The sequence below is a fragment of the Schistocerca serialis genome, chromosome 2, assembly GCF_023864345.2.
Source record: "Schistocerca serialis cubense isolate TAMUIC-IGC-003099 chromosome 2, iqSchSeri2.2, whole genome shotgun sequence".
Lineage (NCBI taxonomy): Eukaryota > Metazoa > Arthropoda > Insecta > Orthoptera > Acrididae > Schistocerca > Schistocerca serialis.
The window spans coordinates 904,723,070-904,749,518 of record NC_064639.1 but is presented as its reverse complement, the minus strand read 5'-3'; the positions used below and the strand labels follow the sequence as shown (position 1 = coordinate 904,749,518).

Below are 26,449 nucleotides of genomic sequence, written 5' to 3'. Positions count from 1 at the left end.
CCATGGTGAGGTCCATCTTTGCAACCACGACACCATGCAGCACAGTACAGATGGGCCCAACAACATGCCAAATGGACCGCTCAGGATTGTCATCATGTTCTCTTCACCGATGAGTGTCGCATAGGCCTTCAACCAGACAGCCGTCAGAGATGTGTTTGGAGGCAACTCGGTCAGGCTAAACACCTTAGTCACACTGTCCAGCGAGTGCAGCAAGGTGGAGTTTCTCTGCTGTTTTGGGGTGGCATAATGTGGGGCTGACGTATACCGCTGGTGATCGTGGAAGGCACCGTAACAGCTGTGTGATATGTGAATGCCATCCTCTGACGGATAGTGCAGCCATATCAGCAGCATATTGGCAAAACATTCGTCTTCGTGGATGACAATTCGCATCCCCATCATGCACATCTTCTGAATGACTTCCTTCAGGATAACGACATCACTCGAGTAGAGTGGCCAGCATGTTCTCCAGACATGAACCCTATCGAACATGCCTGGGATAGATTGAAAAGGGCAGTTTATGGAAGACATGACCCACCAACCACTCTGAGGGATCTACACTGAATCACTGTTGAGGAGTGTGAAAATCTGGACCAACAGTGCCTTGATGAACTTGTGGGTAGTGTGCCATGACGAATATAGGCAAGCATCAGTGCAAGAGGACGTGCTACTGGGTATTAGAGGTACCGGTGTGTACAGCAATCTGGACCGCCAACTCTGAAGGTCTCACTGTATGGCGGTACAATGAGCAATGTGTGGATTTTGTGGTCAATAAAAAGGGCGGAAATGATGTTTATGTTGATCTCTATTCCAGTTGCATGTCCAGGTTGTGGAACTCTCGGAACTGAGGTGATGCAAAGCTTTTTTTGATATGTATATAAGTAAGAGAGATGGAAGAAAGGAAAGATAAGCATTGGGCAGGAAGCAATACACTTGTATAGTGCACATAAGGATGCTGTTTGAGAAAGAACAACTCTAAACGAACAAAGAAGAAGTGAAAGAGGAAAAGAGCTCAAGTAAAATCGTGTCATATATGCAGAGGTATAAACCTGATTATTTAATGTTTGTGTGTAATGTTGGTTACTTAACTGAGAAAAGAGTTGCAATTGAGTAGCTACTGAAATTGTCTGCAGCATTATGTACATCTTCATGCCACACATTGATTAGCTACAGGTGGTTTATTGGGTATCATATTTTTTTATATTAAATATATATTTTTCATTGTTGTAGATAACTAATATAGAATTAGTTTTAATTTCAAAAATTTTGATCCCAGGTGTGCAAATTTTGTTAAAGACTGAACTTTTTGTTTTCCCCATAGAGTAGTCCCTGTTCTTGTAGTTGGGCACTTAGCATGTTCTTTGCTAAAACATATTTTCAGACACTCAGCCAGTGTCGATAATTAAGGAGACTGACCCTGTATACTGTCTGGAGCTGCCACAGCTGAAAGAAGCGACAGAGGACAGCGGCGCCTACATCCTCCTGTGCTGGGTCAACTTGCTCGTTGTCGATGATCAATGTGCGAGGTATGTGTACAGTAGAGCTGTGAATTTTTAATTTTTGTGACCTGAGGAAAAAATAAATTATCAATAAACATGCTGTAATAAATAATGTTAATAATAACAACAACAAGAACAACAACTAACTAAAGTCAACCCAGGGTGGTGGGCGACTTCCATACAGGTTTGGGTGGGGTGGGTCATGGCAGTGGTGCAGGCCAATGACACCTGATTATACCAGTACCAACAAGTAAATTACTTGATTACAACTTGTGAAGCGGTGCTACAGTGTGGCAGCATTACCCCCTCATGGCATATACTGAAGGAGGAGCATGTGGCGCAGTGTCGGCTAGCAACCAGCCAGCAGGTCCTGATGTATTCACTGCGGAATACTGGTGCCTACAACCTGCTAGCACAGGTGTACTGCACTGTGCGAGTCCTGTGGTGGTCCTGTAGACAAATGGGATACTTGCTGAGGATGTCAGCCTTCTGGCAGGAAGTCCCACATCCTTGTACCTAGAGTGGTGGCTTGAGGCAGCACAGTGTCCAAACCAATTCAGAACAGGAGGGAGGACAGCTTTACTGCACCAGTCATGAGCTGCTGCTGCTGCTGCTGCTTCTTCTGCTGCTGGATGATCCTGGAGTGCCCCACCAGTGTAGCAGCACCAAATCCCAGAAGGTAGGCTTGGCGTTAGTAGATTGTGCTGCTGTTCAGGGCTTTTGGTGGCTGCTTGCTATTACGTGGTGTGGCGGTGCCCAGCATATCCACCTCAATGTAGTCGGTCTGATGGGCTGTGATTCTCTCTGCCAAAAAGTCAAAACTATTTATACAAGATAGTGGCTCATCTGTTGTGCTGAGGTGCTGCTCCTGATCATGATCTTGACAACATTTCTGCAGCCCACTGATGGAGAAACTACTTGACACTTTCTGTAAGCCCTCTATCTGGTTGTTGTGCTGGCAGGTTCACAGTTCAAGGCATGGTCTGTTTTGCAATGTATAAACAGCCATGTTGTTGCCTACAACTTCTGCAGTCCTCCATTGCCGTTCTTCCACAGAATCGCTGAAAAATAGTGGTGGAACTACATAGTAGTGGTTGTAGTAATAATAATAATAATAATGATAATGATAATGATAATAATAATGATAAAATAATAATAATAATCCATTTACATCCTCTACACAATGAAATGTATCTACCCATTACTTTCGAGGAAGCTATTCAATTTTGAAAGCATTTCAGATGAAAGGTTCATGATATCTCAGTGCAGTAAATCAAAACTGTTAACACAGACTGACTATTAGCTTTGAAAACAGTTATCAACTTGCTGAAAATACACTGGGCCAGGCTGTTCCAGCAGGTGTGCCAACTGGCAGGCAGCTGGGTGCCCGTGGGCACAGCCATGACCGCTGGGCAAGGATGCATGAACTGTGCACGTGTGTGCAACAAAGGAGTTTGCTGTACACTTGCAGGAATGGGAAAGCAGGTCGCATTTTGTGAATAGTCATCATTGTATATAATAAAACCAGTTATGAGGAGACTATGACCAAGTAATGCATTGTAGCGGGATGTGTGAAACAGAAATATTCATTCTAACTGAAAAAGAGTAATATTTTATTACATTTGTAAACAAGACGTTTCTTTTTTATTGCAAAAGGCAAAATAGTTGGAGTGAGATACCTTGTTGCTGAAAGATGTAGAATGCTCTCCAGTGTTGTTGGGTCATGGAGCTGGGACCTTTCCATGGTTTTATCCTTGTCATAATGAAAAACAGTTGCTCACAACAATATCTAGAGCCAAACATATAAGTAATATTACCTGCACTTCTGTGTAGCTTTGGAAACTCTTCTGCTTGGACATTATGGTACCATCTTATGAAATTGGTTGTATTGTATTATCTGTCCTTGAGTTGAGTGCACTTTTGTAATCAGTGAGTGGGTCCAACTGCGTTCCTGAAGACACAGTATCAGCTGCAGCAGAAAATGGTATGCAAAATAAATGGAAATAATTTTCTTTGTTACACAGGTCTTTAAACATGGGCTGGAAATACTGATGGAGTTAAACAATATTTCGTTGGTATGCTGTGAAACACGAGTCTCGAGGTATTTGTAGCGATGAAAGGCTTTCAAAAACGTTAGATTTTGTGCAGTGAGCTGCTTTTCGAACAGACTTAGTTAGTCTGTGAATGCATTTACTTTGTTATACATGTTAGGAATAAGATCCTTTGCTTGAAGTGACAAATTTAAGTGATTAATGTGTCCTGTGATGTTAGTGAGAAAGGCCAAGTCTGCAACCTATTTGTTGTTACTGAGTGCTGGTGGTCTCTCTCCTTTCATTTCCATAAATAGGGTGATTTCCTTCTGAATAGCAAAAAATATATTGAGAACTTTGCCTTTACTAAGCCTCATATCGCACAATGATGGTGTACATCACCATACACTGTGTCAAGACCTCACAAAAATCCCTTGAACTGGTGGTGATTGATACTATAGCACCTTACAAAATTTACACATTGTACCATGACCTTCATGACATAACCATATCTCATACTTCTTGCATTCTGGTGGACAAAACATTGTATACTTGATAAGTTTTTCCCAAATTCAGCCTCAATTTTTTTTTTCTTTCACACAAGAGACAAATCCTTGCTGCCTCCCAGCCACCTGCAGAATTCCACCTGTCACCACAGAACAGTGCCTACCCCATGGGAGACATGTTTTCAACGGATTCACATACCATCTCAAATATATCGCAACTTGTGGTTGTGTAATCCTAGGTTTAACATCTAATAGTTCCATAGTGCCTTGAAAACCTGTAGTACAGGGTCAACACCCTGCACAAATATTGCAAGCTATGCATAGTCTGTTATGTTGGTGGTTTCATCAACTGTTAATGAATAAGCAACAAAGGTCTGACCTTCGTACTTCTGTTGATTTTCCATATCTCAGCACCCGTGTCTCAGCTCCAACGAGAAACTGTTTATTTGGAGAAGCAAACTCCTTCAAATTCCCTTACCTCTCCTGATGTTAAGCACTCTGCAACTGCCAGCAAACAGTATATGAACATGAGACCCATTGAAAATGGCACGTCACTTCTTGCAATAATGTGTACAACTGTCTAGCCCACTCATAATGTAGCTATGGTTGAATACTGCTTTTTGTCGGCTGTCTAAAATTAATTGCATAAAAATGTGTGCAAAAACTGAAACTGACACATATGAAGAACAGGCAGAAAGTCTACGTTGTGACTTTATTCTGCCTCAGAATTACATGTTGCTGTACTTTTCTCTTAATTGTTGCAACAAGTTGCTTTCGTGCATCACCGTTGACCTCATCAAACTGCCCGGTGTGAAGGGACATGCTCCATATTGTATTTCTTCATTGTAGTGAGCATCTTATGGCTTGCTAGACACTGAGGCAACCCAACATTTTCAACAGATGAGAATTGGTCTTCCAAAAGAGGGAAAAGGGCAACAGGATATTGGGAGACATCATCGCTGTAAGTACATTCACCACAAAGTGCAAAACGTTAATAAATCCTATAGTGCCAATCGTCAGCTGTGCTCCCAGTGGAGCCCACACTGCAGCCAGCATTGGAACATCCCACCCTAGGCCATTTCTGTTTTTCTATTTATTCCTTTCGTTCTCCATCCAACTGTTGCCTTCAGCTGCCCAAAGTACAAAGACCTGTCCATTCATTTTATGAGTTCATTGTAAATTTGTAGTGCTTTCTTTTGGATGTGTTGGATACGTATGTTATGGTTGTCATGTTATAGTTGATAACAAACTGCAGAAAGACTTTCAGATGATGGACACTTTGTACATTGGCTCGCAGTTGACCCTCAACCTAAATAATAATTGTATTATGCATAAATGGTTGGATAACATATGCAGGAGTTAACATCTGGAGTAACTTGAAAGAAAACAAAGATGCCAATTCATTAGAGAACTCCTAAGAAAATGCAATTCATCTACAAATAAGTGGCTCATAAAACACCGTTTCAACCAAATTTTTAATATTGCTTATCAATCTGGGATGCTTAAGAGGTAGGTCTAATAGAGGAGATCCGAAGAAGAGAGGCATGTTTCTTCATGGATTCAATCAGTAAATGCAACAGTTTTACAGAATTATTTGTCAAACTTCATTGACAAATGCTCCAAGAGAAATACTGCATAATGGGAAATGATTACAGTTAAAAATCCTTGTGTAGATTGTGAGAAGAGTTGACAATATATTACTCTCTGACACAAACACCTAGAAAAATGACAACAGCAGGTAAACTGCAGCAGTTCGAACTCATACATTGCATTACTGATATTTGTTCTTGCCACATACTGTTCATAAATGAATGGTTCATGTGGTATCAATAGCTGTGATGCCACAACGTAGGTGCGCTTTGCTAGGTTGGCACTATGACACCGACGACAGCACCCTCCAGCCAACGCTGTGCAGCTCTAAGAGTGCAGCTGCGGATTCAGCACACTTGACTCCAAGTAGACGACCAAGCAACATTGTTTCTATTTCATAGTGGGCGAGCCACTATAGATTTTTCCTTTGTAACTTGATGTATGGCTTTGCACCTACATGCTCATCTCAGCCAAAGTTACATAAGCCTAATGTAATCCTAATTCTTCCTATTGTAAAGGTGATTTAAATTTAAACACAGTACCGAAGCATTTCACCTTTTCCTGCTCCTACTCACTTCCTACATTTGGCCTATCCTTCAGTTTACAGGAGCAGACCCATGCGCTGCGTACCAGGCGGGATACAAAAGTTCAGATTTGATCTGTTCACACAAATTCTTTCTCCATTTTCCCAATTTGACTTCTGAGAATGGTTTTCGTGATGTGAAATATCTTTTCCTGACTTATTTTCCAATTTTGAATTTCCCATGCTCCAGATGAAATTTAATGGAATGAATAGCATTAAATGTTTACATTCCTCATACCAAAATAGGTCGAATCAGTACCCTGTTTCACTAGTTCTGTCAGTACAGATTTTGTAGAGAGTGAGTCATAAGTGTCCTCAAAACCTGTGAATCCCAGAGAAAGTGATAATTCCTAATCATTGCTCTGTTCTGTAGTTATGTTAGTGACCTTACCCCATATACCCCTGCCCCATTGCTTTTGCCTGTTTTAGACCTGTCAGTAATCCAGTGTATGTCTCCTGCATGGTGTCGTGGTTTTTTCTTTCGGTGCTCCCTACTTCTAGTTGTCACACGAAGGTTTATTGAAGCATATGGAAGTTATTGTATAGTCCGTCAGCATTTCCTCAATCATTCATATGTCTACCACATTCCTTATATTGGTATGGGATTCAAGATGTCCTAAGAGTATCCAGTTATTTCCAGTTTTTTTAGCTTGTATGCCCCTGTCACTGCCTCAATTTTAACTGATAGGTGTAATGGGGGCATGTCCAGCATGGTCTCGATCCCAGCAGTAGGTGTGCAGCTAACTCCATTTGTTACAGCTAATCAGGTTAGTCTCTGCACCTTGCCAAGCTTTTCAGCAGCCACCTAGTGTTGTACTTTGTTCTGCCATACTGTACCCAGCACATAATCCTGTGGTTTAAACCCTAGTTTTTTTCCACACACACACACACACACACACACACACACACACACACACACACACACCTAGTGCTCATAAGAGTACATTTCACATTGGAACATACATTCTTTATGTGAGGAGTCCATTATAGTTTCGCATCCAGGTTTTACCTAGATATTTCACTACATTCTCTACAGGGAGAGTTTCATTGAGAAGCATAGGGTTCCAGTACATGTACTAGAGAAACTTTCTTGTAAATGGTAGTATAACAGTTTTAAAGGGGCTGACCCTTAGATCCTGTTTCCTACACCAGTTTCGCACAATGTTAAATACACATTATGCCATAGTTCTAACAGCACTATCATATTTGCCAATATTACTCTGACAAAGTTGTCTTTATGCCATCAGAAAAAGTAGCCTCTAGTATGTAGTGCTTCATTGAATCCATTCACCATTGGGTTCCACAGTAGTGGGAACAAAACTTCTCCTTGCTTACACCTCTGGTGGTGTTGATCACCATTTTTTTCTTTTATCATGGTGGCTTCTGCCTATAAATGGTGGTCTCAGTGCAGTGCTCTTCTGGAGCTCTAAATGTGGGTTCAAGTGCCATATTGCTAAAAGCCCCTCGATATCCACAAAGATGCAGAGAGCAATTTTCTGGAAGCAGTAATTCTTTTTTCACCGTCCCAGTAATTTGTGAAGTGCTGTTTCACCATGATTTGCCTAGTTCATATATGTGTTGGTTTATATGCGGAGGAACCTTAGTTAGCCTCCTTTCCCAAGTGTATGTTAAACAGTTTTTGTAATGTCTTTAAAAGAAAAGAGGGTGCACTGATCAGTCTCATGTCCTTGGTATGATCAGTTTTCCTTGGCTTCAGAATGAAAACAATCCTCACTGCCCTCCAACTGTTGGGAGTGATTCCTGCTGCTAACCTGACACTAAAAACCTACAAAGCAATTCAATTAAACTCTCTGCTGCCTGTTGCAGTAGAGGTGGAGAGATTCCATTTGGGCCTTGTGACTTGAATGGTTGAAACATTCCCACTGCCCAGTGGATGTTTTTGAAATCAGCAGATTTCCATTTCTCCCTTTGATTACATGTAAACCAGTGCCTCTCAGGGAATCACAAGGTGTGTGTTTGGCAAGGGCCTCCCGATAATTTGGCCATTGTCCTTTCCTTCTTGCAAGGCTGAACAGTCTTTTTATGTGCTTCCTTAGTAATTGTAGGCTATTGTTTCACCAACATACTCTTGTGTTTGTGCACTTCTTGGTGACTAGGCAGTTTTCTAAATACAAGGTCATAATGTCAGATATCACTGTGTCTGAGATTTCTCAAGATCACTAGATTCATTATCAAAGTTCTGATTTCAGATAAGCATAAGTTGAGGTCTTTTGTTTAACACCCCCTTTCAACCTCAAACTTAATATACATGTGCTTAGATAAGGATGGCTCCAACACTACATGCCATTGTTGATGTAGCTGCCCATTACAATGGACCCAAAAGTTATTTCAGTTATTCTTCCCTTTCCATGTTCCTGGGTCTAGGTTCCCTGCCCCTCTTCGACATCTTCAGGTTATTCTCAAGTAAATATTTGAGAATGTACTCACCTCTTCTATTGGTGCCTCTGCATCCCCACTGCATGTTGTGGACATTGGCATCACATCCTACCAGCCATTGTTCATTCAGCTGCGAGCAGCTGTCTGTCAGTCTCCTCTCTCCTGGTAAGGAGGAGTACTGTCCTCCTAAGAAAGTTATGCAGAAGCCAATACAATTTTCCTCATGCTTCCTTATGGTCCCGAAGTCCCTGAATGCATTTGCTGGGATTATTTATAGTCCTAGCGTGAATCAACTTACCTCCAGTTCCTGTGAGGCGTGAAACGTCCCCTTTCTATAGATAGAGTTCCAGGATCAGGGCCATGTCCACCTCCCATCTTCCTAGATGATGATTCAGGGCAGCAGTTACCCCTTTACTCTGTTGCAGATTTATCTGGAACACATGCAGCCTCCAACTTTCCACCGTCGTTGCTTCCGATGTTGTGATGCAACCTGCAAGACCCTAAATAAAATTTCAGATCCATTTCTTGTATTGTCTTCAGGGATTTTTCACTGACTTTCACAACAATGATTTGGCTGTCTGGACAGCCTTTCGGTTGATTACCCTCCAGCCTTCTGTTGAGACCTTCTGGTTCTGTGCCTGCACTTTCTCAAACAGTCTTAGGAGTTTTGGTAGGCAGATTTATATCATTGTGGTCTTGAGTTGCAGTGTTAATAATTAATTTGTCACAGTCATTGGCAGCCCTTTCTGTGCGCACTCTGTTTTGACTCTGCAGGCAATAATTGTAGTGAGTTTAGAGGTGCACTGTATGTGCAACATTTGTTCTAGGATACAATCATGCCCCAGCAGTGAGTTCGTACACATGTTGAACAACTTCAACCATTTGAACTGGGTCGCATTATGGACCTGCGGAAGCTGGATGAACATGTCAATGAGTTGCTACAAGTGTTGAGCACAATGTATTGGAGTCGGGTCGCTGCTTTTGGCTGTGATCTGTGGAACATTCCCACACGCGTAGACTAGGCTCTGGACTTTAACATAGTACAGATGTATGTCAAGACTGATCCATTGTGAGAGCAGCAGGGATCTACCAAAGGTCATCCAGGGAAGAAATTCGGACACATGTTGCACATGTGTCACCATGGACCATTTGGAACCATCTGCTTGCAGGAGGACTAAGACCAAGTGTGACTCTGGCTGAGCTACTGCTGATACCACAACACTGCCAAGCAAGGCTGCTCTGGTGTTGTAAAAGCATTGACTTGATAGTAGAATGGTGTTCTGTTGTCTTCAGTGATGAGAGTAGGTTCTGTCTAAATCTGAGTGACGGACACACACATCTGCGGCTTAAGTCCTGGTAAGTGACCTGTTCTGGAGCTCATTTCTCTATGACACATTCGTCCCACCCTGGCTTCCCTGTGTGGGGAGCCATCAGTAACAACACACAGTCGCACTTGGTACTTCTGCAGGGTAAAATAACCAGTCCCCACTGCACTGCACAAGTTGTTATCCGCGTACTATTGCTGTTTCTTCCACAGGAAGGTGACATTCTTTTTCAGCAGGACAGTGTATGTCCACATACAGTTGCTGCAATGCAACATGCCCTTCGTGTTGTACGACTACTGCTCTGTTCAGCAAGTTTGTCGTTTCTCGCCAACTCAGTGTGTGGGATTTGCAGAAATGGGAACTTAATTGTCCTCCAGAACCTGCAACAAACAGTGCTGAATTGCAACAAAAGGTACAAGGTGCTTGGGACTATTTTTGACGGAATGCCATCTAACACCTTTGTGATTGCTTGCATGTGAGAATACAAGCCTGCATTCCCGCCAGTGAGGACCAGTGGGCCTGTGTTACTGCCAGCGAGAGGCATACTGTGTATTGATGCAATTGCTTTGACATAGTTTACTGTGACGTATCTTTAATGTGATCAAATTTTCATCACACTTTCCTATGACGATTACACACACACACACACACACACACACACACACACACACACACACACACACACACACACACCCCTCTCTCTCTCTCTCTCTCTCTCTCTCTTTCTCTCTCTCTCTCTCCACAGCCATATTGCAACTAATTGCCTCTTTGTGCCAAAGCAGATATTGTGACAGTTATTGTGAATTAGACAAATTCTGTACATTAAAGGAAATCCCAATTGCAAGACAAATCTGTTCACATAACATTATGCACAGAATACGGTATTGTTGCTCAATGTAATTGAATGGCATGTCCAAACCCACTAAGCAAATTGAGTTTCATGGTCGCTGGACTTCGATTCAGCAGGCACAGGATCCAGATATGTTGGGCTGCAGTGATTTATGTATCTCGTTATATCCCTAGATTGCTTGGAACAGAAAGCATGTTGGCTAGTTCTGCAAGGTCAGTGTGACTTTGACGATCATTTGCCTTAGCCTTTACCCCATTTTTAGTTGTGTATTTTTATAATTGAAACAACACAGCACACCTTTCCTCTTCAACATATTTGTTTCCGAGTTTTCTTGCGACTTGTGTGAATAAAGTGAAAAAAGTGGGATTCGTATATCCTTTCTCTCGCTTTGTTTTATATAGTGGTATGCTTTAAAATAAGCTGCTGTTAATGTATTTGTTTTCATGATATGTACTGATTATAAACATTTTTCTTTTATGCCTTTGTTTAGGTTTAGCAGTCCATACACAATGCAAGTTGGTCGTGAGACATCTTACAAAGATCTTCAGAAACTGATCCTGAAAGAAATGAACACAATTCTTCATGATGATGTTCTTGTCAATTCACAGGATGTAAGTTGAATGAGTACTGTCCACATTGTTGTATTTATTAACTTACTTGTTTAGTGTTAGAACTTTCTATTAAAAACTCATCTTCAGCATTGATGAAGAGAAATTTAACTGTCACATAATTACATTAATTAAACAGAGTGGTAAAGCAGCAAAGGAGATAAATTTGTGACAAATATGTTCTCACTTCACAGATTCCTCTGTTCCGCATGCGCATTGTTGATGGGCTGGGAGGTTCACCTACGTTCCTGGATCCCCTGCTCGACCACCCACTGTACATGGAGGCTGTAGATCAAGCACTTGCCCTGTGTGAGAAGGAAGCAGGGCCTCCTCATCTGAAGCTCGTTTTAGAGTGGGATCTCCAGGCCAAGGACAGGTGAGCAGTCCAAATGTTCTCAATGATGAAGTTACCTTTGTAGATCCGTTGCATTACTTTTGTCAGTGGCTTTCCTGATGAAGACACTGGTGGATTTTGTTGAAATTGTGTATTTTTGTAGAACACTACACAACAAATACAGCAAGAGAATTTACTGTGACAAATCTGTCACAAAAGAATTGGTTGCTATGTATCAACAAGGTTATTCAACTAGTTTACATGTGTCCTGCAATTAAATGTATGAAATTCTATTGTCTTTGCGCATAGTGCCTGGTGAAGGAAGATATTCTTTTAATGCAGTAACAGAGCTGAGCCTTTCATACAGTAGAAAATTCACTAAAATTTACTTGTGATGTACATGAGTAGGCACAAAATTCTCCCTTGAAAAGTATGGAGGTCAGTCAAAAAGTAATGCCTTCTATTTTTTTTCTTCGTAAATAAAGTTTGTTAAATGAAAAATGGGGACTAGGTGCTATTCCACAGTGCTGCTTCTCCGATCCACTGCAGTAGTAACTTCCTGCTTCTACAGATGATGGCTGACATTTATGTTCATATTACATTTCTTGAATGGGGAAGCAGAAACGCCCATTCACATTCATGAAAGACCGAAATATGAGTATGATGATCCAACAGTGGTTATAATCACTGTTATATGATGGGTTTGTCACTGTAATGGAGCTGAATGGTTAAAACCGTTGGTTAACGAAATGCGTGTTGCAACAAGCTGGTGACTGCAACGTCTCCATGCAACATTCAGTGACTTGATGATATTTATGGTGACTGCAGATGACTCGGTCACATTACCTCCCGCAGCAGAGGCAGTGTGAAGACAATTATTCAACAACTGGGATACTCAAAAGGTTTGTGTAACTTGAGTACCAACAATGTTAACTGACCAGAACAAAAAGATAAGAAAAACAGTTGCCTTCCAATTCTTGCAGTGCTTCCATTTGGAGGGGGAGGAGTTCCTGGAAAAAATTGTGGCCGGAGACGAAAGATGGGATCATGTTTTTAAACAGAATCAAAGAGGTAGTCGGTGGAATGGCATCAGTAAAACTTACCAAAGAAGAAAATGATTAAAACTGTGTGATCGCCAAGGAAAGTTATGGCTACAGTATTCTTGGATGCAGAGGGCATGGTTATGGTTTATCTTTTGGAGCAGGGACGCACAATAAATTCTGTCCAATATGCTGGATGCCTCAGATACTTCAAATCTTGTCTTCAGTGAAGTTCACACAACAAAAGCTGTGACAGATCTTCTTTTGCGTGACAATAGAAGACCACCTGCCAGTCATGGTACTACTGAAGATATTGTAAAAACTGAATGGGAAGTCTTGCCTTATTCCTCATACTGCACTGACATGGCAGCATCTGACTTGAATTTTTGTTTTGGCCACTAAAAGCAGCTCATTGTGGGATTCATTTTGAAGATGAAGAGGTTGTGAAAATGCCTGAGTGGCTGTGGAAGGAGGACCACGTGTTTTACCAAACTGGTATTCAAGCCCTTGTTAAAAGACGGACCAAAACTGCAGAAATTGATGGAGATTATATTAAAAAGGTCATAAATTAATTGTCAGTGTTGGGGTTTTCAACCTATGTAGTGGCGTGTGAAATTTCCGAAAAATAAATACACTCCTGGAAATGGAAAAAAGAACACATTGACACCGGTGTGTCAGACCCACCATACTTGCTCCGGACACTGCGAGAGGGCTGTACAAGCAATGATCACACGCATGGCACAGCGGACACACCAGGAACCGCGGTGTTGGCCGTCGAATGGCGCTAGCTGCGCAGCATTTGTGCACCGCCGCCGTCAGTGTCAACCAGTTTGCCGTGGCATACGGAGCTCCATCGCAGTCTTTAACACTGGTAGCATGCCGCGACAGCGTGGACGTGAACCGTATGTGCAGTTGACGGACTTTGAGCGAGGGCGTATAGTGGGCATGCGGGAGGCCGGGTGGACGTACCGCCGAATTGCTCAACACGTGGGGCGTGAGGTCTCCACAGTACATCGATGTTGTCGCCAGTGGTCGGCGGAAGGTGCACGTGCCCGTCGACCTGGGACCGGACCGCAGCGACGCACGGATGCACGCCAAGACCATAGGATCCTACGCAGTGCTGTAGGGGACCGCACCGCCACTTCCCAGCAAATTAGGGACACTATTGCTCCTGGGGTATCGGCGAGGACCATTCGCAACCGTCTCCATGAAGCTGGGCTACGGTCCCGCACACCGTTAGGCCGTCTTCCGCTCACGCCCCAACATCGTGCAGCCCGCCTCCAGTGGTGTCGCGACAGGCGTGAATGGAGGGACGAATGGAGACGTGTCGTCTTCAGCGATGAGAGTCGCTTCTGCCTTGGTGCCAATGATGGTCGTACGCGTGTTTGGCGCCGTGCAGGTGAACGCCACAATCAGGACTGCATACGACCGAGGCACACAGGGCCAACACCCGGCATCATGGTGTGGGGAGCGATCTCCTACACTGGCCGTACACCACTGGTGATCATCGAGGGGACACTGAATAGTGCACGGTACATCCAAACCGTCATCGAACCCATCGTTCTACCATTCCTAGACCGGCAAGGGAACTTGCTGTTCCAACAGGACAATGCACGTCCGCATGTATCCCGTGCCACCCAACGTGCTCTAGAAGGTGTACGTCAACTACCCTGGCCAGCAAGATCTCCGGATCTGTCCCCCATTGATAATGTTTGGGACTGAATGAAGCGTCGTCTCACGCGGTCTGCACGTCCAGCACGAACGCTGGTCCAACTGAGGCGCCAGGTGGAAATGGCATTGCAAGCCGTTCCACAGGACTACATCCAGCATCTCTACGATCGTCTCCATGGGAGAATAGCAGCCTGCATTGCTGCGAAAGGTGGATATACACTGTACTAGTGCCGACATTGTGCATGCTCTGTTGCCTGTGTCTATGTGCCTGTGGTTCTGTCAGTGTGATCATGTGATGTATCTGACCCCAGGAATGTGTCAATAAAGTTTCCCCTTCCTGGGACAATGAATTCACGGTGTTCTTATTTCAATTTCCAGGAGTGTAAAAGAGGTATTACTTTTTGACTGACCCCTGTGGTTTTTTAAATATCCTGGTATGTCACTAAATGCAAGAACTAGATCATCTAATAGTTAATGGGCTGAGAGAGAACTTCCCAGTAATGAAACTTTGATTTTAAGTATTCACTGCATTATTAGGCTTTGACTTTTACTTTTTATTATGTAAAGCTCTCTGTGTAACTTGGTTATTCACTTTCTCTTAGACATGTCAGGTTCCTTCTGGACACAGTGACTAGTGATTTTTAAATAGCTCCATTTTGTGCACAGAACTGTAATTGGTGTGTCATTGCCATGATGTCAAGCCCATGTCTTTTTACATGACTTCTCTAGCCTATATGAAGGAAGTCTGCAAAGGTCCTTGTCTTTCATATTTCTGTTCGAAAGGAATATGATGCAATTGAAATATTGAGAGATGATTACTTGGGTACACTTTCTTAACTGTTATATTACATAATTGGCTTCTACATTTGTAAGGGAAAACTACTTGTATTATTATTAATAACAATAATAACAATAATAATAATAATAATAATAATAATAGTAATATTAGAAGATACAAAAAAAGTGAAAATAGAAGGAAACAAAACCAAACATTCAACACAAACCAAAAGAAATTTTACCAGACAATAGATAACACACACATTAAAATAGACAATCCACCAAACATAACAGACATGGAACACTTCTGGAGCAACATATGGTCAAACCTGGTACAACATAACAGGCATGCACGGTGGATACAAGCAGAAACAGATACGTACAAGATGATACCACAAATGCCTGAAGTGATAATTTTGCAACATGAAGTCACCCAAGCAATTAATTCTACTCACAATTGGAAAGCCCCTGGAAAATATAAAATAGCAAATTTCTGGCTAAAGAAATTCACCTCAACACATTCACATCTAACTAACTAAATTATTTAACAGTTACATTGCAGACCCATACACATTCCCTGATACACTTACACATGGAATAACTTATCTGAAACCTAAAGATCAAGCAGACACAGCAAACCCAGCTAAATATCGCCCCATAACATGCCTACCAACAATATACAAAATATTAACTTCAGTCATTACACAGAAATTAATGACACATACAACACAGAACAAAATTATAAGTGAAGAACAATAAGGCTGTTGCAAAGGAGCACGAGGATGTAAAGAGCAACTGATAATAGATGCAGAGGTGACATATCAAGCTAAAACTAAACAAAGGTCGCTACACTATGCATACTCTGATTACCAAAAAGCTTTTGATAGTGTACCCCACTCATGGTTACTACAAATATTGATACAGTTCCTAAACATAGTAATGACAAATTGGAAAACCACAGTTAATATCCAAACAAATTCAAATAATATCACATCACAACCAATACAGATTAAGCGTGGAATATACCAAGGAGACTCATTAAGTCCTTTCTGGTTCTGCCTTGCTCTGAACCCACTATCCAACATGCTAAATAATACAAATTATGGATACAATATTACTGGAACATACCCACACAAAATCACACATCTGCTATACATGGATGATATAAAACTACTGGCAGCAACAAATCAACAACTCAACCAATTACTAAAGATAACATAAGTATTCAGCAATGATATAAATATGGCTTTTGGAACAGACAAATGTAAGAAAAATAGCATAGTCAAGGGAAAACACACTAAACAAGAAGATTACATATTGGATAACCACAGCGACTGCATAGAAGTGATGGAAAAAACAGATGCCTATAAATATCTAGGATACAGACAAAAAATAGGAATAGATAATACAAATATTGAAGAAGAACTAAAAGAAAAATATAGACAAAGACTAACAAAAATACTGAAAACAGAATTGACAGCAAGAAGCAAGACAAAAGCTATAAATACTTATGCTATACCAATATTGACCTACTCATTTGGAGTAGTGAAATGGAGTAAGACAGACCTAGAAGCACTCAATACACTTACACGATCACAATGCTACAAATATAGAATACATCACATACATTCAGCAACTGAAAGATTCACATTAAGCAGAAAGGAAGGAGGAAGGGGATTTATCGACATAAAAAACCTACATTATGGACAGGTAGACAATATAAGAAAATTCTTTACAGAACGAGCAGAAACTAGCAAAATACACAAAGCAGTCAGTCATATAAATACATCGGCTACACCACTGCAATTTCATAACCACTTCTACAACCCTTTAGATCACATAACATCAACAGATACGAAGAAAGTAAATTGGAAAAAGAAAACACTACATGGCAAGCACCCGTATCATCTAACACAGCCACACATCGATCAAGACACATCCAACACATGGCTAAGAAAAGGCAATATATACAGTGAGACAGAAGGATTCATGATTGCAATACAGGATCAAACAATAAACACCAGATATTACAGCAAGCATATTATTAAAGATCCCAATACCACAACAGATAAATGCAGACTTTGCAAACAACAAATAGAAACAGTAGATCACATCACAAGTGGATGTACAATACTAGCAAATACAGAATACCCCAGAAGACATGACAATGTAGCAAAAATAATACATCAACAGCTTGCCTTACAACATAAACTTATAAAACAACACGTTCCCACATACAAGTATGCACCACAAAATGTACTGGAGAACGATGAATACAAATTATACTGGAACAGAACCATTATAACAGATAACACAACACCACATAACAAACCTGACATCATACTCACCAATAAAAAGAAGAAATTAACACAACTAATTGAAATATCCATACCCAATACAACAAATATACAAAAGAAAACAGGAGAAAAAATTGAAAAATACATCCAACTGGCTGAGGAAGTCAAGGACATGTGGCATCAGGATAAAGTTGACATTAGACCAATTATACTATCAACTACAGGAGTCATACCACACAATATCCACCAGTACATCAATGCAATACAGCTACATCCAAACTTATATATACAACTACAGAAATCTGTAATTATTGATACATGTTCAATTACCCGAAAGTTCCTAAATGCAATATAACACATACCATACAGTTAAAAGGAAGTGACGCTTGATCAAAGTCCGCGTCACTTTCCATTTTTAACCAGACTTAACGTCTGAGAAAGTAAAGAAATAATAATAATAATTTGTTGGTTGTGGTAAGAAAATCAACTTATTTCTGTGAATTTAGTTTAGTTGTGATCTGTGGTGGTGCACTATAGCTATGTGTCAACTTGGTTGACGACAGGAATGATTACTTGAGAATGGGGCTGCAACCCAAAAACTAGTTGCAAAGAGCGAAAAGTATATAAATAAAATAAGAACTGAGTGCAGCGGTGAAATTTCTTTTTTCCAAAATGAATTATTTCTGTGAAATTATTCTTGATTCTTTCCCAAGTCTTTGTCAGATACCAGCAAGGGATCAAATTGTGAGACAGAATTACTGATCATTGATTACTTTTAGGTTGTGGAATAGTTCGTTCTGCCAGTAGGTGCATATAAAAGTATACAACAGTATCTTAGAGTTTGGAACTATTAGTTTATTCCTCATGGAGGAAAGAGGGATAAAGTGGTAAAGGTTAGAGAAGGGAAGACCATTCACTCAGCCCCTAGGATGAGAGGAAACCACCTGTTATGGTGCCACAAAGAGGTGGAAGGGTTATTTGTATCCTGATGACATTTAAATTTAGTGAAATAGAGGAAACAGTACTGTGTAGAACCCAGTGGAAAAAGTAGTAAACTTTCCACACCTTTATGTTCTCAGAAATCGTTCATGTTCCTCTACACACAAATCTACCCACATATACACACTGATGAGCCAAAACATTATAACCACTGCCTATCACAGGATTGTGAATGCCATCTGGTAATGTGGCAGTCACATGATGCAGTAAGGAATGTATGTAAACATAACAGTAAAGAATTGGGGCATCATTCTAGCACTGGGCTGCAAATGGGGAAATAAACTGACATAAGAAACTTTCACAAATAGAAAATTGTTATGGCACAGCATCTGGGAATGAGCATCTCGGCAAAGCTGAATCGTCTGTTTGCATGCTACTGTTGTGATTGTATGTGGGAAGTGACTGAAGGATGATGAAACCACAAGTGAGCCTTATCACAGAATGTGGAAGTCATATCTCTTCAAATATGATGACAGAGTACAGTTGTGGTGCAGGCACAGTTCCTTTAGGACACAGCATTCTGCGTACATTGCTAAACGTGGGGTTTGGTAGCAGATGAACCCTACATCTTCTCATGATGACCCAATGACATCATCAATTAAGACATGCAGTATGCATGTCATCATTCAGATTTTGCAGGGGATCTGTGGAAATCTGTCCTCTGGTTGGATGAATCACATTTCTTGTTATGCCAGGTTGATGATCACATTCAAATACCCTATCACTTAGGAAAACGGCTACAAAACTTCCTATGCGCCACAGACGCAAGCCAGTGGGGGCAGAATTACACTGTGGTGGACATTCACCTGGACTTTAATGTTTCCTGTGCAAGTAATCAAAGGCACCAATGAAAGCTGTGAACTACATGAACATTTTTTGTAGACCACTTGCATTCCATCAAGCATGATGGCTTCCCCGTGGTAGTCATACCCTCTAGCAGCATAACTGTATCTATCACAAGGCCAGAATTATGCTGCAATAATTTGAGAAGCGTGATAGTGAACTCACATTGATGTCTCATCCGCCATATTCAACTGATCTAAATCCAAGGGAACTCAACTGGGATGCTATTCGGCACCAGCTCCGTATCCACAAATCGCTGGAATTACATGCCACAAAGCTGCAAACGACTTCTTGAATTCATGCCGTGCAGAATTGCTGCTGAATTGAGCTTCAAAGGTGAACTATCATGTTATTTGGTAAATTTTTATTATATTTTGGCTCCTCAGTGTGTATGTTGGTTGTAGGGGTTCATAGAAAGGAGTGGTAGTGGCCTTATGAACATGTGGCATACTTACTTAGTTGTTACAGATATTTTATAGTTGCGTTGAGACATATGTACACTAACACATCAGTTTTCACACCAAAAATGTGTTTATTTTTGCTACCAAAAGGGAAACTAATATCGTAGGAGAGTTCTGGTGGGTTTTAAATACTTTTGGATTAAAGGAGACCACTCACTGAAAAGCAGAAGATTTGAGTTGTTGATAGGCACCCACAAAAAGAAAGAAAACTTGCTATCTTTTGTAGCAATATTTTTTGAGGTAAAGTATTCTAGCACAGCTTTCATAGTATTTTTTTTTAATTTTTTTGAGCTAGAGTATTCTATCTCCAGCTAGAATAGCTCTAAAAGGGGATTGCTATGAAAGCTAGTAAGTTTCCTGTATTTTTGTGGGTGCATATCGAGGACTCAATACTTCCACTTTTCTGTGAGTGGTCTCCTTTAACCCAAAGGTATTTCCAGGAAACAGAAGTTGTTAATTATAATCACAATTGATATTATGATAAATTGATAAAATATTTAACTTTGCATTTTGTACACTGAGCTTTCAGTTTCAGAGATATATATTTTAAATTATTTTGATTTTACACTGTAGATAGATAGGATTTTTCTGCCTAATTGAAGACTTTTTAATAAAAGAGTAATTGGACAGCATCAGGAAATTGGCTAATGCATGAAGAAAATGAAAGTTATGTAAGGTGTGTGCATATGTCGTAATGTTATGCAGGTTAGAATATTCAGAATGATTTTGTTTTGAATATTAACTCAATCAAATTTCCACATTTGCAGCACAATTGCTGATGACAGTGACCAAATGGAAGAACTTGCCAGTGTAAAGCAGCTGAAGATGAGTACAGAGCAGGGCGGAACTGTCAGCCTGGAGGAGTGCTTTGAGGTACAGTAATCGAAGGGAAATAAACAACTGCACTATCATAGGTTTCAAAAATAATATCCACACTTTAAAAAAGTAGAAAGACCAGGATGGAATAACAATATTATGAAAAAGATAGATTGGTGAAAGCAATGAATGGTAGTGTTTAATTGTGGCAAGGTCCCTCTGCTTCCTCTCATAAATGATAAACCCTGCCTCACAGACCTACTACATTTACCACACCCTTGGAAACTCACTCCCACCACTGTACAGAATTCAGAACCTAAACAGATCAAGAACACTGTCCTGAACCTTTCCTCAAAAGACCTTAGTCTCACAGAATTGTCTGCCTTTCCCAAAGGCCTTACATTTTGCCCCATGCTCAGATTCAGTCATGCAGGGCCTTTTAAAGACCTTTTCTTCTCCTGGTGCCTACAATGGGAATACTTTGTTGCCACCAACTATACCAATCAGACTAAATTCAAAACTGGTATTGAATCCCAGCCTGACTAAGTTCAGTCATCCCTCCAACAGTGATCCATCTCTGCTGCCCCCAAATCCCTTCCAGTTAACTTTCCATAATATCCTAACCTCAAATCTTGCTTCACCATCATTACCCAGATCCCCTAACATGGAACCGCATTCCTCCAGAATCTAAAAACCTTCTCCTCCATTCGCTTCATCTGGTCCTCCTCAACCATAGTAGCCACCTCCCTCAATGCTGACTTCCATGTTAAGAGTGGCTACCTCAGTATTTCTATTGACATCAAACCTATATATCTGCAATTCAACAGCTAGCAGCACCTCTTCCATACACAGAAGTCCTTTCAGTAAAGCTGAGTCACCTGAGGTGCTTGCATCTGTAGTGACAAGCAGTCTCTCATCAAATATGCCAGGGTCTCTTTGAGGCCTTCACACATTGAAATTACCCTTCCATTCTCATCCAGAAACAATCTACCATGCCATCCCTCTCCAGTCACCTCTCATGTACCCACTGTCCATCCACGAAGGAGCACTCCTTTCATTACCCAGTGCTGCAGAAAAGGGATCACATTCTCTGGCAGGGTTTCGACTACATCTCATCATGCTATCAAATGAGAAACATCCTCTCCACTATCCTTATCACCTCTTCTACAGTTGTATGCTGCTGCCCACCTAACCTATACAGTATTCTTGTCCACTCCTATTATACCTCTTCTTCCATCTCTTTCCCTCATGGCTCATATCACTGCAACAGATCCAGATGCAAGACTTGTCCCTTACACACTTCCACTACCATCTGCCCCAGCCCTGTCGAAGGAATCTTCTACACCCGTTAAAGGCAGGTCTGCTCAATGTTTGCTTCACATCCTGCACCATATGGATTCTTCCTACCAACACCAGTTGTTCTGAATTGTGCACGTGGGGACCCTTCCTTCAACGTATCCTTCGTTCCCATAATCCCCATGGCCTCAACCTTCGCTAGTCACTATCTTTCACTACTCACCTGTGCCCTTCCCTTCCCTGCTCCTGCTCCCAGCTCAGCATTATACACGCCTTCTACTCCACCGCTGCACTGAGTGAGGTGGTGCAGCGGTAAGACACTGGACTCACATTTGGTAGTATAGAGTGTCATTCAAATTCCCATCCATCCAGATTTAGGTTTCCCATGACCTCCTGAAATAGATGTAGGGAAATACTAAGATGATGCCTCTGAAAAGTATGCAGCACGTTTCTGTCCTCATCCTTCCACAGTGTGAGAATATGCTACATTTCTGATGACCTCACGGTCTACAGGATACATTAAACCTTAGTGGTCTTTCCTTCCTTAACTTAATAATATTATGAAAAGGAAAGCTGCTGCTCACCATATTAGGCAGTGCACGTTAAAATTACCAAATTGAATTTCGAGCTCTTTCGTTCTGTGATCTGGATCATGAAGGGAAAAGGTAATGTAATCGCAGCATTGGGCCAAGAGAGAGAGAGAGAGAGAGAGAGAGAGAGAGAGAGAGAGAGAGAGAGAGAATGTATGGAATGGGAACTGATACATTAATAACAAGAACAGTTAATTAAAAAATTACATAATTTTATTAAAACGAAAGGAAGATACAGTATATTTACATTCCTGGAATTAACTTTTTCCCACTGTTTGACATTTTTTTATTGCTCCCATCAAATTTCCTATGTCAACAATTTTAATTCACAGCTGATTTTGCATCAACATATTTATAATTTTCCCACAATTTACGCTGTATGAAAAAATGTACTGGGGGAAAAAAACTGACCTAAAATGAGGCTGGCATGATGTTGGATGTCAAGTAGTGTTTACAGACATTATGTGGTTAAGTTTCTTGACATCAGATTGCTCTACCTAGCGGATTTAAACTGGTAAATGTGCAAAAGTTAGAACAATTTGTGCAGTGTCTCTTGCTGCTGCTGCCAAACTCTACTCTGCGTGGTAGCTTATAGGAGTAACTAGATTCATACGAATAAAGGTATCATGACCAATCACACCCATTTCCAAACTGCCTCTACAGCACGTGCAGTTTTATGATTGTTGTAATCATTGTCATACCTCTGTCGGACCATATTCAGTGTATTTTGCCTTTTGGCCACTTGCAGTGCTAGTTGACACCTTCATTCAGTTTGCCTTGCTCAAATGTTTTGTGTTAAACACAGCGCGAATTATATCCTCATGCTGAACAAAATGTGTTTCAAGCATTTAATCTCATTGTTAAGTGAAATATTTACATATGTATGTTTTGTAGTGTTACACAAAAAAACAATGTGAGTGATAGCTTGTGTGTGTATGGTTTTCTATATAACTGAGGAAGCACAGTACCAGATACGTCAAAAAGACTACTACAGTTCAAGAGACGCAGAACAACACATATGCAAACACCGCACAAAATACTTATGTAAATATTTGCACTTGATATTGAGAAAAAATTCTCAAAATGCACTGTGCTAAGCATGAAAAAATATGTAACTGATGCAGTGTTTCATTATTTAAATAATGGAGTGACCAGGGTTTCACCGTACTAGTTTTTACATTCACATCTTCATTTATACTCCAGAACTCATCTTAAAGTGTAGGAGATAGATTTACTAAAACTACCAAATTATTTGATATGTTTTGGACATTGGCCACCTGTTACAGGGTATGTGAGCTAAAATCTGTGCTTTCTCATCTGTACTTAGTGTTCCTCTTTAGTTATGTAAGTGACTTCATCAAGTTGGTTAATCCAAGAAAGTCATGCACACACATGCTTTGTCCATCCATCCGAACAAAAATTGTGTTCTATACCTAAGAACCTTAACATTATATGATGTTAGGTCCACCCTTCACTTTTTCCATGGAGATGAAAGCACAGTTAGATCAACACCACCACTCCCATATGAAAAGGATAACAATGGCCAGTGTTGGTTGAATGTTTTCACAGAATACTGCCAGTAAAACTCAATTATGTGTTACTATCCATTTTAGGTATACCTGTATAAATAGTGTAGAAGTGATTTTTAGTGAAGTTTTGGTAGAATGCACATATCTTTGGATTAGACCACTCACTGAATATTACAATCATTGAGTCGGTGACAGGCACACATGAAAAGAGAGAAAAATTGCTAGCTTCTATTGCAGTAATTCTTTTCCAAGCTAGAGTGCATACAGGGGTGTGTGTTCTAGCTTGAAAAAGGATACTCCAAGCCAAGCAAGTTATCCTTATTTTTCCCTGTGCCTGTTGACAACTCAGTGCTTCTGCTTTTTGGCAAGTGGTCTCTTTTAATCCAAAACTGTATACATGTGGAAGTGAACTACACATGAACTGTCATCATTGGAAGAGATTGTAATCATCCAGTAATCTATTAGAAAAAATGATGGTAATGACAAAACATCGTGCGGAAAATTATTAAATCCTGTTCCTGAAAATTACCTACAACAGATAGTTTGGAAGTCCATTAATGATGGAAATACAACACATTTGGTTTGTTGGTTGGTTTTTGGGGGTCCAGACTACAAAGGTCATCGGTCCCTTACATCAGATTTAATGGCAATAAATGGAAACTGACATATTTGAGAATGTACTTGCTGAAACTGGTATCAGTCACCACGAAGTAGCAGTAGCAACAGTGATTACCTGAGTATAAAGGATGAGTAAAATAAGTGTAAAGATTAAAATTTTCATCAGACTAGATAAATAAAAAATCTACTCACCAAGTGGCATCAAGGGAACGCATGTGCGCGCGCGCGCGCGCACACACACACACACACACACACACACACACACACACACACACACACAGGATTTAACTTTTCCAAGTGTTTGGCACCTGTGGCTCCTTTTTCTGGCAGAAGAGTTGAAGGAAAGACTGATTCAATCTTCATTTGTGATGGAATGCGAAAAATGACTCGTTCCACATCATTACAATTTATTGTGCAAAATGACCCATTGAACATGAAACTAGCTAACTAGGAGCTGCTAAGACATGAATTGAATAAGTAAAAAGGAAGATCAGGTCACTCGGTCACCATGATAACTGCTTCTCTTCCAGACTTAATTATGGAGAATTTGCAGTGAAAAAATACGCTTGCCCAGTATTTTATATTCATTGCACTTTGTCATATGTCACTACATATAGAATATGGCTGCTGTTGCAATTTTTAGTCTGAAGACTGATTGAAGCAACTCTTCAGGGTAGTCTGTCCTGTGCAAATCTCTTCATCCCTGCATAACTACCACAATATACATTCAATTGATGAACCTATTTACTGAATTCAAGACTTGGTCTCCATCTACAATTCTTACCCCCAACACTTCGTTACAATACTACATTGATGATTTCTTAGTATCTCAGATTGTGTGTTATGAAATGATCCCTTCTTTTAGTCAAGTTATGCCACAAATTTCTTTTCCCCTCAGTTTGATTCAGTACCTCCTCATTAGTTATGTGGTCTACACTTCTAATTTTCAGCATTCTTCTGTAGCACCACATTTCAAAAGCTTCTATTCTTTTTTTGTCTTTGATGTTTATTGTCCACATTTCACTTCTGTACAAGGCTACACTCAAGACAACTATCTTCAGACAGGACTTCCTAATACTTAAATTTATATTAGATAGTAGCAAATTCTTCTTTCTCAGATGATTTTCTTTTTCAGATGATTCCCTCAGTGTCATTTGATTAACAAGAGCTATTCAGAAAGTAGGAACATTTCCGTCTGATGCCACTAGGCGCATACCAATCGCATATATTTTGGTATGTGCATGCTCAGCAGCTCAGTCAGCATCCATCCGTGACAGCGAGGACATCTCTGTGTGTCTGTTTTTTTTTATATTTGAATTTGAAATGTGCACTGCATTTGAAAATTCAGCCAGTTGTGAGATGCGGTCTGTGATATGGTTTTTGTTGGCAAAAAACCTAAAACCTATAGAAATTGATCGTGAACTGTGTGAACGTAATAAGTGAATGTTCCGTCTGGAAATGGTGCATTTGGTTTAAAAATGGCCATACCAACGTTCATGGTCAAGAGAAGAGTGGACGCCCGAGTATTGTGACTGATGATCTTGTCGCTAAAGTTGATGAAACGATTTGTGAAAACTGTCGCTTCACAATAACGGAGCTCCACAAGTTTGATGGACTTTGATGTTTGAAATTGTCACTCAAAAGCTAGGCTACCACAAATTTTGTGCACGATGGGTGCCCAAAATGCTTACAGAGCACCATTAAAAACAGCGAATGGGGCCAATGTTGACATTTCTGTGACCTACCACAAACATGGGCATTCATTACTGGATTGAATCGTAACTGGTGACGAG

At 40.6% G+C, this 26,449-nt stretch overlaps 1 protein-coding gene across 4 annotated transcripts in view; it reads left to right on the top strand.

The window, feature by feature from the left end:
- LOC126458256 (ubiquitin carboxyl-terminal hydrolase 31) overlaps positions 1 to 26,449 on the top strand; it is a 359,092-nt gene that overhangs the window by 282,362 nt on the left and 50,281 nt on the right. For all 4 annotated transcript variants that reach the window (XM_050095171.1, XM_050095174.1, XM_050095173.1 and 1 more), the window contains exons 4-7: positions 1,379 to 1,523; positions 11,268 to 11,388; positions 11,580 to 11,761; positions 20,575 to 20,680. In XM_050095171.1, coding sequence (XP_049951128.1) covers positions 1,379 to 1,523; positions 11,268 to 11,388; positions 11,580 to 11,761; positions 20,575 to 20,680 — 554 coding nt within the window. The remainder of the gene's footprint in view (positions 1 to 1,378; positions 1,524 to 11,267; positions 11,389 to 11,579; positions 11,762 to 20,574; positions 20,681 to 26,449) is intronic.